This window comes from Anomaloglossus baeobatrachus, unplaced genomic scaffold (genome assembly GCF_048569485.1).
Source record: "Anomaloglossus baeobatrachus isolate aAnoBae1 unplaced genomic scaffold, aAnoBae1.hap1 Scaffold_2909, whole genome shotgun sequence".
Lineage (NCBI taxonomy): Eukaryota > Metazoa > Chordata > Amphibia > Anura > Aromobatidae > Anomaloglossus > Anomaloglossus baeobatrachus.
The window spans coordinates 101,905-115,788 of NW_027442360.1; the positions used below are offsets into that span (position 1 = coordinate 101,905).

The window sequence follows — 13,884 nt, forward strand, 5'->3', positions numbered from 1 at the left end:
TGTGGTGACACCTGCCATAGACCTCTGTGGTGACACCTACCATAGACCTCTGTGGTGACACCTGCCATAGACCTCTGTGATGACACCTGCCATAAACCTCTATGGTGACACCTGCCATAGACCTCTATGGTGACACCTACCATAGACCTCTGTGATGACACCTATCATAGACCTCTATTGTGACACCTGTCATAGACCTCTATGATGACACCTGCCATAGACGTCTATGGTGACACCTGCCATAGACCTCTATGGTGACACCTATCATAGACCTCTGTGATGACACCTGCCATAGACCTCTGTGATGACACCTGCCATAGACCTCTATGGTGACACCTGCCATAGACCTCTATGGTGACACCTGCCATAGTCCTCTATGGTGACACCTGCCATAGACCTCTATGGTGACACCTGCCATAGACCTCTATGGTGACACCTGCCATAGACCTCTATGATGACACCTGCCATAGACCTCTATGGTGACACCTGCCATAGTCCTCTATGGTGACACCTGCCATAGACCTCTATGGTGACACCTGTCATAGACCTCTATGGTGACACCTGCCATAGACCTCTGTGATGAGACTCCAGTTAAGGTACACATTACACAGCCGGCTCTTCATGTCTTCTGCACCAATCACAGGTCTGATTATAACAGACAGATAGCCAATCACAGACGGGAATTGTGGGAGGTGGTCTTGTCTCCTTTCAACGGTCACTGATGCAGCCTCGCCCCCAGCAATCATAGTGCGTCATGGCCCCCACTAATGGCCCTCACCACGAGACCTTATCCCCTGCTTCTATTAGCTGAGCCGGGGCTCCGCAGTGAGCTGCGGGTGGACGCCATGTCTTACCATAGTTATCTCCGCAGAGGTATGTCCAATGGGGTATGTTTGTTCCGCCGCTTCACGTCTCTTCTTCTCACCTCACACCGCGCAGCTCCAGTAACCAACTGTCGCGTCTCCCGCCCGCTGCCCCTGCTTATAAGACTCATGCGGTGCGCTCGAGCGTGTCTGCCTCTACTGATTGGATGAAATTGCAATGAGGGCGGGAAATTATAACCAGTCACTCTCCAGTTATCTCTACAGGTAGCGCGTGCAGGCTGTGATTGGTTGCTAGGCAGCTGGGGACAGCAGTGATTGGTTGGCTGCTTATGGACTCACTGCGCGGGAAGATTGTTTCTAACGGTCGCTTGAGGTAACCCTCAACTGAGGTAACCCTCAAGCGACCGTTAGAAACAATCTTCCCGCGCAGTGAGTCCATAAGCAGACAACCAATCACTGCTGTCCCCAGCTGCCTAGCAACCAATCACAGCCTGCACGCGCTACCTGTATGGATAACTGGAGATTGACTGGTTATAATTTCCCGCCCTCATTGCAATTTCATCCAATCAGTAGAGGCAGACACGCTCGAGCGCACCGCATGAGTCTTATAAGCAGGGGCAGCGGGCGGGAGACGCGACAGTTGGTTACTGGAGCTGCGCGGTGTGAGGTGAGAAGAGACGTGACGCGGCGGAACAAACATACCCCATTGGACATACCTCTGCGGAGATAACTATGGTAAGACATGGCGTCCACCCGCAGCTCACTGCGGAGCCCCGGCTCAGCTAATAGAAGCAGGGGATAAGGTCTCGTGGTGAGGGCCATTAGTGGGGGCCATGACGCACTATGATTGCTGGGGGCGAGGCTGCATCAGTGACAAGACAAGAGGAGACAAGACCACCTCCCACAATCCCCGTCTGTGATTGGCTATCTGTCTGTTATAATCAGACCTATGATTGGCGCAGAAGACATGAAGAGCCGGCTGTGTAATGTGTACCTTAACTGGTGTCTCATCACAGAGGTCTATGGCAGGTGTCACCATAGAGGGCTATGACAGGTGTCACCACAGAGGTCTATGGCAGGTGTCACCATAGAGGTCTATGGCAGGTGTCACCATAGAGGTCTATGGCAGGTGTCACCATAGAGGACTATGGCAGGTGTCATCACAGGTCTATGGAAGGTGTCACCATAGAGGTCTATGACAGGTGTCATCACAGAGGTCTATGGCTGGTGTCACCACAGAGGTCTATGGCAGGTGTCACCACAGAGGTCTATGGCAGGTGTCACCATAGAGGGCTATGACAGGTGTCATCACAGAGGTCTATGGCTGGTGTCACCACAGATGTCTATGGCAGGTGTCATCACAGAGGTCTATGGCAGGTGTCATCACAGGTCTATGGAAGGTGTCACCATAGAGGTCTATGACAGGTGTCACCACAGAGGTCTATGGCAGGTGTCATGACAGAGGTCTATGGCAGGTGTCACCACAGAGGTCTATGGCTGGTGTCACCATAGAGGTCTATGGCCAGTGTCATCACAGAGGTCTATGGCAGGTGTCACCACATGTCTATGGAAGGTGTCACCATAGAGGTCTATGGCATGTGTCATAACAGAGGTTTATGGCAGGTGTCATAACAGAGGTTTATGGCAGGTGTCATCACAGGTCTATGACAGGTGTCACCATAGAGGTCTATGGCAGGTGTCACCACAGAGGTCTATGGCAGGTGTCACCATAGAGGTCTATGGCAGGTGTCATCACATAGGTCTATGGCAGGTGTCACCATAGAGGTCTATGGCAGGTGTCATAACAGAGGTTTATGGCAGGTGTCACCACAGGTCTATGACAGGTGTCACCATAGAGGTCTATGACAGGTGTCACCATAGAGGTCTATGGCAGGTGTCACCACAGAGGTCTATGGCAGGTGTCACCACAGAGGTCTATGACAGGTGTCACCACAGAGGTCTATGGCAGGTGTCATCACAGGTCTATGGAAGGTGTCATCACAGAGGTCTATGGCAGTTGTCAGCACAGAGGTCTATGGCCGGTGTCACCACAGAGGTCTATGGCAGGTGTCACCACAGAGGTCTATGACAGGTGTCACCATAGAGGTCTATGGCAGGTGTCACCACAGAGGTCTATGGCAGGTGTCACCATAGAGGTCTATGGCTGGTGTCACCACAGAGGTCTATGGCAGGTGTCACCATACAGGTCTATGGCAGGTGTCATCACAGAGGTCTATGGCAGGTGTCACCACAGAGGTCTATGGTAGGTGTCACTATAGAGGTCTATGGCTAGTATCACCACAGAGGTCTATGGCAGGTGTCACCACAGAGGTCTATGGCAGGTGTCACTATAGAGGTCTATGGCAGGTGTCACCACAGAGGTCTATGGCAGGTGTCATCACAGAGGTCTATGGCAGGTGTCACCACAGAGGTCTATGGCTAGTATCACCACAGAGGTCTATAGCAGGTGTCACCACAGAGGTCTATGGCAGGTGTCACCACAGAGGTCTATGGCAGGTGTCATCACAGAGGTCTATGGCAGGTGTCACCGTAGAGGTCTATGGCAGGTGTCATAACAGAGGTTTATGGCAGGTGTCACCACAGGTCTATGACAGGTGTCACCATAGAGGTCTATGACAGGTGTCACCACAGAGGTCTATGGCAGGTGTCACCACAGAGGTCTATGACAGGTGTCACCACAGAGGTCTATGACAGGTGTCACCACAGAGGTCTATGACAGGTGTCACCACAGAGGTCTATGGCAGTTGTCAGCACAGAGGTCTATGACAGGTGTCACCACAGAGGTCTATGACAGGTGTCACCACAGAGGTCTATGACAGGTGTCACCACAGAGGTCTCTGACAGGTGTCACCACAGAGGTCTATGGCAGGTGTCACCACAGAGGTCTATGGCAGGTGTCACCACAGAGGTCTATGGCAGGTGTCACCACAGAGGTCTATGGCAGGTGTCACCACAGAGGTCTATGGCAGGTGTCACCACAGAGGTCTATGGCAGGTGTCACCACAGAGGTCTATGGCAGGTGTCACCACAGAGGTCTATGGCAGGTGTCACCATAGAGGTCTATGGCAGGTGTCATCACAGAAGTCTATGGCAGGTGTCACCACAGAGGTCTATGGCAGGTGTCACCACAGAGGTCTATGGCAGGTGTCACCACAGAGGTCTATGGCAGGTGTCACCATAGAGGTCTATGGCCGGTGTCACCATAGAGGTCTATGGCCGGTGTCACCATAGAGGTCTATGGCCGGTGTCATTTTCATTTGATAAAGGTGTATGAGCACTTTTTTTTGGGCGTGAGCTGTAGACTTTATCACTACCTTTCGGGATCCATATGACTTTCAGATCTTGTTTTATTCAATTTATATAGATATAGATAGATATGGGGTTTTTTTTCATTTTGGTATGTAGTTATTCTTAGATTTTATTAGTTCTAAAATTTATACCAAATATGTTATTTTCTAAAAAAAAAACCAAACCAAATAACATGGGAAACAGTGATTGAGAAGGAGTTGTCTGAGTGGTGAACAACCCATTTAAGAGGCTAAATTGCCTTTCTTTGGTCTCTGCTCCATTGCGTGGACATCTGCCATCAATGTACAGCAAATATTGCAAATTCAGACCTGGGCAGAGTGGGTCCGGTAGTTTCCTCTTGGTGCTGCCCGAACCCAAGACCATTAGGCACTGGCCACATTTGCATGCTGCTGGCCCTGTGCACACGGCGTTCAGCAGCCTTAGGCTATGTGCGCACTAGACCGTTTTTTCCGCAGATTTGCCCCGGAAATTTCTTGAGAAATGTCTGCAATCTTTGTGCAGACATTTCCCATGAAATTCAATGAGAAAAAAAAATAGTTGTGCGCACTGTGCGGATTTTTCTCAAGAAAATTTCTTGAGAAAATTTTCTCGAGAAACTTTCTTGAGAAAATGTGCATGTCCATTAATTTCCGCAGGTACCTGCGGTATTCCGGGGGTATTCCGCAGGTAGCAATGATGTGCGGTATACCCCCGGAATAGCCGCGATTTACCTGCGGTAATGCCCATCGCTGCCTGCGGTTTTGCAGGAAGCGATGTCATTATGCCAGGAAGAGGAGCAGAGTAAACACACGTCACACTCCCTGGACGCCGCACAGAAGCGCTTCCGTGCGACCTCCAGGTGCCCGTGCAGTGTGTGTCCTGCTCCAGCCTCGCGGCTGCCTGCACTGCAGTGTCAGTGTCTGCCCGCAGTGTCAGCAGCCTGTCACACGGCAGCGCAGGCAGACACTGACATCCTGCAGTGCTGGGAGCCGCGGGGATTACGATCGCTGCTGTCAGGAGGTGAGATCATTACCTGCTGTGACGATCTCCTGCCTCCTGACGTCACCGCGGTCACTGCTGTCTATGCCCGTCTCGCGAGCGGCCCGAGACTGTCACTAGTGGTGACGTCACGGGCTCTCGCGATAAGTCAGTGACAGCGCTGACGTCAGCAGTACAGGAGATGATCACAGAAGGTAATGATCTCATCTATGCTCCTGATGGCAGCGCTCGTCATCCCCTGCAGTGACCTGAGCTGACCTATTGATGTTAGCTCAGGTCACTGCATTGCTCTCCCAGCCAATGGGGAACATTCTGTTTTTCATTGACTGGGACAGCGACTATGGTATGGATCGCCGTGCCCCCCCCCCCCTTATTGGATTACGCCGGACGTGGAATTGATTGTGCTCTTTTCAATAAATTGGTTAAAGAGGGAATGTTTTGGGGAGTGTTTTTTCAAATAAAACTTTTTTTGTTGTCTATTTTTTAATTATTACTGACTGGGTTGGTGATGTCGGGTATCTGATAGACGCCTGACCTCACCAACCCCAGGGCTTGATGCCAGGTGACATTACACATCTGGCATCAACCCCATATATTACCCCGTTTGCCAACGCACCAGGGCGCGGGATGAGCTGGGGCAAAGCGCCAGGATTGGCACGTCTAATGGATGCGCCACTTCTGGGGCGGCTGCGGCCTGCTATTTTTAGGCTGGGGAGTGTCCGATAACAGTGGACCTCCCTAGTCTGAGAATATCAGACCCCAGCTGTCCGCTTTACCTTGGCTGGTGATCCAATATGGGGGGGACCCCACGTTTTTTGTTTTAAATTATTTATATAATTTAAAATAACAGCGTGGTGTGCCCACTGTTTTGGATTATCAGCCAAGGTGAAGCTGCCAGCGGTGGTCTGCAGGCTGCAGCTGTCTGCTTTACCCTAGCTGGCTACAAAAAATGGGGGGACCTCACGTCATTTTTTTTTAATTATTTATTTATTTTATGGCTAAATACAAGGCTAAGCACCCTTTAGGCTACTTTCACACATCCGGCTTGAGCTCTGCGGCTCAATCCGGCTGTGCAAGCTATGCAACGGATGCGGTGAAAACACTGCATCCTTTGCATACGTTTTTCCTGTGCGGCCAGTCCGGTTTTTGCCGCTTGCGGCATGCTACTGAGCATGCGCAGTGGCAAAAACCGCATGCGGCGGCCGGATGCGGTTATTGCCGCATCGCGCCGCATCCGGCCGCCATAGGCATGCATTGAAAAATGCGCCGCATCGGCCGAATGCGGCGCGATGCGTTTTTTTTTGCCGCACGAAAAAACGTGCCAGGCAACGTTCCATCCGGCCGCCGCATCGGCTACATCTGCCGCATGCGGCAAAAAACGGACGGAACGCAAGGCCATGCGGCACAATGCGGCACTAATTTAAGTCTATGCAGGAAAATCGCAACCGGCAGCAAAAAAAACCGGTTGCGATTTTCATGCAAAGTGCCGGATTGTGCCGCATAGCAAAAACCGGAGGTGTGAAAGTAGCCTAAGTGCCACATGAAAGTCACTAAAGGGTGCAAGCTTAGAAAATGCAGGGAGGTGGAACATTATATAGGTTTTTCTCATCTATTTATCTATCTATCTATCTATCTATCCCTCTATCTATCTATCCCTCTATCTATCCCTCTATCTATCTATTCATCTATCTATCTATCCCTCTATCTATCTATTCATCTATCTATCTATCTATCTATCCCTCTATCTATCTATCCCTCTATCTATCTATCTATCTATCTATCCCTCTATCTATCTATCTATCTATCCATCTATCTATCTATCTATCTATCCCTCTATCTATCTATCCCTCTATCTATCTATCTATCTATCCCTCTATCTATCTATCTATCCCTCTATCCCTCTATCTATCTATCTATCTATCTATCCATCTATCTATCTGTCACAAACCACCGGGGGGGTCACTCAGAAATCCCCCGCGCTGGCTACCAGTACGTCACAATCGGGGGGTAACAAGTGGGGGTCACCCCTCCTTTATACCTCCCGACCGACAGACAGAGCACGTGACGCGCTCTCTAGCGCCCCTCTTATAGTCAGGCCAATTATGGAATTGCCCAACAATAAGCAAGGAGGCCGCTATACTACTTATGCCGATTATTGAAGGGTCCCCGGTGAGAGTAGGGTATATATTCCCCCGACCTCCGCGGGCGGAATATATAAAACCTCCCCGAATCTCACTGGCCTCCCCACAATAATCCTTGGCACAACTCGCTGCCACCAACCGCTTCACGGTAACTATTAGCCGAACACACAGACGTGGGATTCAAGATCGAGATAACAGAACAGCCCAAGATTAATTATATAATTTAATCAGCCTAAAGCACACTAGAAACTACAATATATACAATAGGGAATCTACAGAATATACATATGTCAGAGTACGGTTACAGATAAAGCATGGTTTACAAACAGGTATGCAATTCAATCAGTTACCTTGTGCGTCTGGCCACAGGGGGGCGCTGTAGACCAGGTTTCCAGGAACTCCCACAGATGTTTCCTACACGTGACCCCCAGCGAAAGAACACTGGAAAATGGCCGAAGTAGGGTTATCAACCTGGGCAAATCCAGGTCCCCTCCTACCTTCGTGACCTCAGAGGGAGCACTGCTCCACCCCTGGCTGGAGTTATGGACAAAATCCACAACATGGAATATGGCCATAACTTGGCCTGGGAGCGTCGTAGGCGGACGCCAATGCTCTCATTGTGACAGTTATGAATTTAGCTACAGAACGAGAGGTTTCATGACTTGTCTACTAGTTCCACATTGGCTGATATCACGCCTGGGGTATTTCCCAAGCTCCCGCTCCCATAAAAAAGGGTGTGCCAGCATCGTCCGCATGCGGAGACACCATTTTTATGGTTGCCATATTTATCGGAAATATGGCTTGCGAGATATGAACCATTTTTTACTGGAGTCGTTCTGTCTGGATACTTCCAAGCTTGCTAATTAGATAGCAGCTCCTACCACAGGGTCACGGCATCCTGTGTCCATTGTTCCCACATCATCTCATCTCCATATCACAGGAGATGGCCATGGAGGTGTAACACCTTCACAGATGCTGGACATTGAGAACAAGAAGGGAGGGGGGCACTGCCAGGGAGTTATGAGCGATTATGACTGGAAGTCATAATTCATCTTCATATCCCGGGATTTGCCTCACACCTCCCCCCTTTTGAGGGCGCTAGGGGGCAGCACACTCCGGTGTTCCCCCGTGCGCCCGTCCGCGACCTCTCCTTGTCGGGACAGCCCGTCTGCGTTACCGTGGTCACGGCCCCTTTTGTGGCGAATGGTGAAGTTGTATTGCTGGAGCGCAAGGCTCCATCGCAACAATCGCCCATTCGTCCCAGAGACGGTGTGCAACCAGCTGAGGGGATTGTGGTCCGTCTCCACGATGAAGTGGCGCCCGTATAGATAGGGTTGCAGACGCTGCAGGGCCCACACTATGGCCAGGCACTCCTTCTCCATCGTGGAATAGGCCACTTCCCTTGGTAACAGCTTCCTGCTCAGGTACAAGACTGGGTGCTCTTGGCTCGCAGAGTCCACCTGGCTGAGCACCGCACCGAGGCCGAAGTCACTGGCGTCGGTCTGTACTACAAACGGCCGCGTGAAGTCGGCTGCCTGTAGCACGGGCGGGCTGGACAGGGCGTCCTTTAGGGCCCGGAAGGCTGTCTCGCAGTCCATTGTCCAATCGACTGCAGAGGGCAGCTTCTTCTTGGTGAGGTCCGTCAAGGGCTTTGCCAGGCTACTATAGCATGGAACAAACCTCCTATAGTACCCAGCGGTCCCCAAGAAGGACATCACCTGCTTCTTGGTCCTGGGGGTGGGCCAGGATGCGATGGCTTCCACTTTCTCAGGCTCGGGCTTCAGTGTTCTCCCGCCTACCCGGTGACCGAGGTACTGGACCTCGCTCATGGCCAGCTGACACTTTCCCGGCTTGATGGTCAAACCTGCCTGGTGGATCCGCCTGAGCACCTGTGCTAGATGTTATAGGTGATCTTCCCAGGTGGGACTGAAGACGGCAATGTCATCCAGGTACGCGGCCGCGTACCCTTCAAGTCCCTTGAGCAGGGTGTTGACCATCCGCTGGAAAGTGGCAGGGGCATTCCTCATCCCGAATGGCATCACCGTGGACTCGTACAGTCCAAATGGGGTAATAAAGGCAGAGCGTTCCCTGGCCTTGCGAGTCAGGGGGATCTGCCAATATCCCCGGCTCAGGTCCATGATGGTCAGGTACTGAGCCCCGGCCAACTGATCGAGCAGGTCATCGATGCGTGGCATTGGGTACGCATCGGCGACCGTGACAGCATTGAGCCCCCTGTAGTCCACGCAGAACCGAGTGGTTCGGTCCTTCTTAGGGACGAGGACTACAGGCGAGGCCCAAGCGCTGTTGGATGCCTGGATCACCCCCAGCTTCAGCATCTCGTCAATCTCCTGGCGCATGTGTTGCTGCACCTCCAGGGAGACCCGATATGCTGAACGCCGGATCGGGGGATGATCCCCAGTGTCCACGTGATGGACAGCCAAGTTAGTCCTTCCGGGCTGGTTGGTAAACAACCCCCGGAAGGGGTGTAGGGTGGCCCACAGCTGGGACCGTTGGTCTTCCAAGAGCTGGTGGCCAACCTCCACATCCTCAATGGATCCGCCTGCCCTAACCTGGGCTAGCATATCCAAGAGGGTTTCCGCTTCTCCCTCCTCGGGCAAGTTGCACACGGGGAGCGCACATGCCTCCCGCTCATGATGTGCCTTCATCATGTTCACATGGAAGGGCTTCCGCCTTCCACGGGCAGGGTCCAGGGTGACCAGGTACGTCACAGGGTTGAGCTGCTGGTACACGAGGTATGGGCCTTCCCAGGCTGCCTGAAGCTTGTCCTGTGGTACGGGGACCAGTACCCACACCTTTTGACCCACTTGGTAGGTCCTCTCACAAGCGTTCTGGTCGTACCAACGCTTCTGATCGGCCTGGGCTTGAGCCATATTGTCGTGTACCAGTTGCGTCAAGGCCTGCATTTTGTCCCGGAAGCGCATGACATACTCGATAACCGACACTCCAGGGGTGGCCAAATCCCCTTCCCAAGCCTCTTTCACCAGAGCCAGGGGGCCCCGCACACGTCGCCCGTACAGGAGCTCAAACGGTGAGAATCCTGTTGAGGCCTGTGGAACCTCCCGGTAAGCAAATAACAGGTGTGGGAGATACCGCTCCCAGTCACGCCCATGGGAGTCGACCAACATCTTAAGCATCTGCTTTAAGGTGCCATTAAACCGCTCGCACAGGCCATTAGTCTGTGGATGGTACGGGCTGGCCACCAGATGTCGCACCTGGACTTGCTTACAGAGGGCCTCCATCAGCTGGGACATGAATTGGGTCCCCCGGTCAGTGAGCATTTCCTGGGGAAAACCCACTCGGGAGAAAATCTCCAGCAATGCGGTGGCCACCTTGTCAGCCCGAATGGACGACAAGGCCACTGCTTCTGGGTACCGGGTGGCATAGTCCACTACCGTCAGTATGAAGCGTTTCCCGGAGCTGCTGGGGATGGCCAGCGGGCCGACCAGATCCACAGCCACCCTCCTGAAAGGCTCATCGATGATTGGCAGAGATACTAGTGGGGCTTTGGGGCGTGGCCCCGCCTTCCCCACTCTCTGACAGGTTTCACACGAACGGCAGTAGGCAGCCACATCGGCCCCCATTTTTGGCCAGTAGAAATGCTGGTTTAACCTGGCCTTGGTCTTAGCGATCCCTAGGTGTCCGGCCATCGGAATCTCATTGCGATCCGCAACAACTCCGTCCGGAACGGATAGGGTACCACCAACTGTCGGTCCCTGGGCCACGCCTCCGGTGAACCCTGCTGGACCGTGGCCCGGTACAGCCGTCCTTGGTCCCAGACCACTCGCTCCGGGTCCGAGTCCGAGGGAGGCTGTGCCGCCTGCTCCTTAAGAGCTTTCAGGCTGTCGTCAGCTTCTAATGCTGCCTGAAACCCCTGACTAGATGTGGCCAGAATCGACGAGACTGTCACATCTTCGGTCAGTACCCCGGGACCTGTGTCCTGGCCTCCACCTGACTCGGCTGCCACTGGGTCAGGAGGGGAAGAGCTATCGGACCTCTGGGAGGCCCCTTGGCTTCCAGCACTCCCACTGCGGGTGACAGCGGCCACAGCCGCTGCGACCGTGGGTCGTGCCTGCTCCTCCTCCGTTCCTGACCAAGTCGCCGGTTCAGGCAGACCTACCTGGCTTCCTGACACCCCGGTTGTGGGGGAACCATGCACCGAGATCATACCTGGGAGCACTTCCGCTCCTGGACCGGCCCCAATCTCACCTGCCTGTTCCCCTCCTGCAGCAACAGAGCCCCGCTGTGAAATCTCTGGGGACCCCACATTTGCTGTGGTAGCCCCCACCCCACACACTGGTCCTCCCCCTGCAGCACCCTGCTCTCTGCTTATCCCTGCAGAGGGCAACAGATCCCAGCTCACAGGCTGATTACTTGTAGAGGCATTGTCACACCTTTCTCTGACCCCCTCCCCTGTCACAGCTGCAGCTGTGTGTGTGTCTATGGTGTCTATGCAAGCAGAAATATCAGAGTTCACTCCCTCCTCCCTTACATCATTCATAGATAACACATTAACATTGTCCGGAGGCATGTCAGTACTGGCTGAAGGTTCAGCCCTTGGTTGGGGCCCAAACTGGGAGGTTATCTGCCCCAAATCTGTCCCAAGTAGCACGTTTGCGGGGATCCGATCAGTTACCCCCACCTCCCTCACCCCTCGCCCTGCGCCCCAGTCCACATAAATGTCAGCAACAGGCAGCGCCGGGTCAATGCCTCCAATCCCGGAGACAGCGAGGGTTTTTCCAGGGATCAAGTCTTGGGGGGACACCATCTCAGGCCGCACCAGAGTCACCTCCGAGGCGCTGTCTCGCAGTCCCATGGTCACAGACCGGCCGACGGTGACAGGTTGGAAGCTGTCCAGGGACCTACCACCACCCCCACCCACACAATACACCTTGGGCGGCCCTTGGGACGGGGACGGAGCCGGGGCCTTGGGACGCTGAGGGCACATGGCCTTGAAGTGTCCAGGTAGGTTGCACTGGTGGCACCGTCTTGGTTCTGCCACGGGCCTGGAGAGGGGAGTTGAGGGGGACACCCCCTGCAGTCTAGGGGCAGGTGGGGCAGTCGCAGAGTTCATCTTACCCCCTCTCCAGGTGCTGCTGGTGGCTGCTCTCCTGGCCTCAGGAGCCCGATTGTTGGTGTAGTCATCGGCCAGGGCAGCTGTAGCCGTGGACCCCTTTGGCTTCTGGTCTCGGATGAACTGGCGGAGATCCTCAGGGCAGTTCCACAAGAGTTGCTCCGTGATGAACAAGTCCAGGATCTCCGGTCCGGTGGAAAGCTGCAGGCCTTGGGTCCAGTGGTCGGCAGCTCGGGCAAGTGCCCGCCGGTGGTCAGCCCAGGAGTCCTTTGGTCCCTTCTGTAGGCTCCGGAACTTCTTGCGGTAGGACTCTGGAGTGAGGTTGTACTGTTGGATCAGGGCCCGCTTGATGGTGTCGTAGCCCTGATCTGCCTCAGCAGGCAAGTCCCCAAGGATATCCAGGGCCTTACCCCTTAAACGGGGGGTCAGGTATTTGGCCCACTGGTCCTTGTCCAGATGGTGCTGCAGGCAAGTCCGTTCAAAAGCAGTCAAGAAAGAGTCCAAGTCTCCATCCTTCTCCAGCACTGGGAAGTCCTCAACACGGACCTTTGGAAGTTTGGTGTCTTGAAGGTCACGTGTGGCTGATGAGGGCCGGAGCTGAGCTAGCTGCAGCTGGTAGTCACGCTCTGCCTGGCGCTCTTCACGTGCTGCTTGCCGCTCCGCAGCCTCACGCACTGCTTGCCGCTCCGCAGCCTCAGCGTCACGCGCTGCCTGTCGCTCACGCTCGGCCATGAGTATCTCGTAGGTATCCCGGTCTCCAGCCTGGAGAAGGGCCATAGCCATTTGAAGAAGGCTATCCGAGCCTCCCAGGCTCGGTGGAATGGCACGTGGTGATCTGCGGCCCGCTGCGGAGCCTGGTGCTTCACTGTCCATTGCAGAGCGGAGGGCTGGCATCTGGCTCGTTGAGGACCCTTGGGTGAGCTGCTCCTCATCTTGTCCATAATTGCCAGGTTGTGCGCTGTCCTCTGCAGAACGGTTTTCTGGCGTCGAGCTCCTGGAGGGCTCGTGGACAACCTCCTCATCGTCTCTGGCCTGAGCATCGGCCATTCCTTTGGCTTTGCTCCTGGTGCTCTCAGCCATTGTTGCAGACTTTGGTCACTGACACAGAACTGACACCTGATGCCTCCACACACCTTACAGTATCTGCACTCTGACACTCTAGTGTTGGTCTGGTCTGAAGACCCCAGCAGCCACAGCTGCTGCAGGCAGTCTTTAGTGTCTGGGAGTATGGGTCTCACACTCACACACACTATTATCTCGATCCCACCGCTTGCCACCAATATGTCACAAACCACCGGGGGGGTCACTCAGAAATCCCCCGCGCTGGCTACCAGTACGTCACAATCGGGGGGTAACAAGTGGGGGTCACCCCTCCTTTATACCTCCCGACCGACAGACAGAGCACGTGACGCGCTCTCTAGCGCCCCTCTTATAGTCAGGCCAATTATGGAATTGCCCAACAATAAGCAAGGAGGCCGCTATACTACTTATGCCGATTATTGAAGGGTCCCCGGTGAGA

The 13,884-nt window shown here is 53.9% G+C and overlaps 1 protein-coding gene across 1 annotated transcript in view; it reads right to left on the reverse strand.

Moving 5' to 3' along the window:
- Nucleotides 1-1,073, reverse strand: part of LOC142266786 (tubulin alpha-3 chain) — a 72,738-nt gene extending 71,665 nt beyond the window's left edge. Inside the window, exon 1 of the mRNA XM_075332318.1 lies at nucleotides 855-1,073. Coding sequence (XP_075188433.1) covers nucleotides 855-857 — 3 coding nt within the window. The 5' untranslated portion in view covers nucleotides 858-1,073. The remainder of the gene's footprint in view (nucleotides 1-854) is intronic.
- Between the last annotated feature and the right edge of the window lie 12,811 nt (nucleotides 1,074-13,884).